The following is a 2,500-nucleotide window of genomic DNA, read 5'->3' on the forward strand; positions in this document are numbered from 1 at the left end:
ACATACAGGACATTAAAAGATTGATAAATACAAACAAAAATGAAATTTGTTGGGAGGGGCAAATAAGAGGCCAAAGAGAGTGATGTCACTTTTCAAAAGTCCATGAAACACACATTTAACCAACACATGAAACACACATTAAACCAACACTCCCTCCCCCAGGAAACTGATTGACGGGGCCCTGATTGGTACTTTACATGAAGTGTAAAGGGTGTCCAGTATGTGTGGCGCACTGATTCAGAGGTCAGAGGTCACAGAGAGGAGAGGAGAGGAGGAGGTGCGGGCCGAGGCTGAAGATGAAGCTGGGTCATTAAGTCTACTGTGTCCGTTCTCCATGGCCCAGTTTCCTGTTTCCTGTTTCCTGTCCTTATGACCAGGTCCATCAGAGATCACATGGCTTTGTCTCTCACCATACTCTTCCCTCAGTGGCCGTTAACAAACAGTCCTCAAAGTTCTCCGTAGAAAAGGTTCTCTCCACAAAAACATACACAGAAGTTCTGAAATCTCATCAGCAAAGTTTCTTCTGAAAGGAGGCTCAAGTCTTTCTCCCCACCTTCATCCATCTCTCTCTCTCTCTCTCTCTCTCTCTCTCTCTCTCCTTCCACCTCTCCCCTCCTCCCTCCATCCTGCTACTGTATGCAGACGTACTTCTTCCACCAGGCCTTGGAGAGCGTCTTCATCTTGTCGGCCGTGCTGCGCACCTTCCTCTCCCTCCTGGCCCGGCGCTCGGCGTGGCGCAGGCCCGCCGCGATGGCGCCGTCGAACACCTCCTTCAGGTTCTTCTGGGTCAGCGACGAGCACTCCATGTAGGTCACGGCGCCCGCCTTGGCGGCCAGCGCCCGCGCCTCGTGCTCGCTCACGGGCCGCTCGCGGCGCCGCGCCAGCTCGATGAGCACCTTGACGTCCTGGCGCAGGTCGCTCTGCGTGCCCACCAGGATCAGGGGCACCCGCGGGCACCGGCGGCTGATCTCGGGCAGCCACTTCTCCCACACGTTCTGGAAGGAGGCGGGGCTGACCACGCTGAAGCAGAGGAGGAGCATGTCTGTGCGCGCGTAGCAGAAGTGACGGAGCTTATCGAACTCCTCCTGCAGGTGGAGAAAAGGGAGGGAGGGAGGGAGGGAGAGAGAGAGAGAGAGAGAGAGAGAGAGAGAGGGAGAGAGAGAGAGAGAGAGAGAGGGGATTAGTCAATGGAACACCAGCCTTTAAAAAAAAGAAGTCAGCAATCAGTGCCTGAGAACTCAGTTTATACTCAACATATTCTACGTATGCTACTTGCACAACTACTGGCCAACTCATTAGCACAACTTCTTTATGGTTGTATAAGTACTGTTCTCTAGTTCAGCTTCAGTGTTGCAGCACGCTAATATACTTCAGCTCTCCTCTGCATGACCTCATCAGGCGGGAGCTTATTGGGTCTGCCGTGTGCTTTTCCTTCCGGCGATTAGAATGTTTGGATTAGTCCAGAGGTGAGTGCCCCGGTAGAACTCTGGTGTGGCAGAACCACTTACATTTCACATCATTTCATTTCATTTCCAGGACTTCATTAACAGTCTGGCCGCTAACCGGAGCTAGCACGCTAACCGGAGCTAGCACGCTATCCGAAGCTAGCACGCTAACCGGAGCTAGCACGCTAACAACTTTACGGTTTTATTTCAACTTTAAAGCTGTAGTGAGAGTTCAGAGGGGCCATGATCAGGGAGCACGCTCCAGCACAGTGGCTCTCAACACTCTTCCCTAGAGCATATTCTGTACACCTGAAAATGAGTTTCTGCGCTGAGACACACTTATAACACACAACTCTTTAAACACACTTTAGATCTAGGCAGCGTTGGAGTGTTGGGAGTGCCAGCCTTCTAAATCCTCTACTGCGGATTAAACCCAGAAGAATGGAGCCTCTTAACCCCATCTGTGCCACACCCTGATGCCCTCGTCCTTCCTCTTAACCCCATCTGTGCCACACCCTGATGCCCACGTCTCTCCTCTTAACCCCATCTGTGCCACACCCTGATGCCCACGTCCTTCCTCTTAACCCCATCTGTGCCACACCCTGATGCCCACGTCTCTCCTCTGCCCTTTCCCAGGTGACCCATGTCTACATGTCTTCAGGCCCTGGGTGGTGTGAAGCGCCTAGGGACAGTTTACTGTGTTGGCACTTAAATTAACTGAACTGAACTCAATGGAATGTCTTTATAAATGAACTGAACTAAATTGAATGTCTTTATAAATGAACTGAACTCAATTGAATGTCTTTATAAATGAACTGAACTGAACGGAACGGAACTAAATTGAATGTCTTTATAAATGAACTGAACTAAATTGAATGTCTTTATAAATGAACTGAACTCAATTGAATGTCTTTATAAATGAACTGAACTGAACTAAACTGAATGTCTTTATAAATGAACTGAACTGAACTCAATTGAATGTCTCCATGCCATTCTCCTGTGCATCTGGTCTGAGCCTCTAGTCAGTGCCCCTTGCCTGAATGCCCTTTCTGAGT

General features: G+C 49.9%; 1 protein-coding gene across 1 annotated transcript in view; it reads right to left on the reverse strand.

Annotated features, from left to right (window-relative positions):
* Nucleotides 1-582: 582 nt before the first annotated feature.
* The window catches only part of rhoub (ras homolog family member Ub), a 6,827-nt gene continuing 4,909 nt past the window's right edge, over nucleotides 583-2,500 (reverse strand). The window contains exon 3 of the mRNA XM_012826937.3: nucleotides 583-1,085. Coding sequence (XP_012682391.1) covers nucleotides 630-1,085 — 456 coding nt within the window. The 3' untranslated portion in view covers nucleotides 583-629. The remainder of the gene's footprint in view (nucleotides 1,086-2,500) is intronic.

Source organism: Clupea harengus, chromosome 9 (genome assembly GCF_900700415.2).
Source record: "Clupea harengus chromosome 9, Ch_v2.0.2, whole genome shotgun sequence".
NCBI classification, from domain to species: Eukaryota; Metazoa; Chordata; class Actinopteri; order Clupeiformes; family Clupeidae; genus Clupea; species Clupea harengus.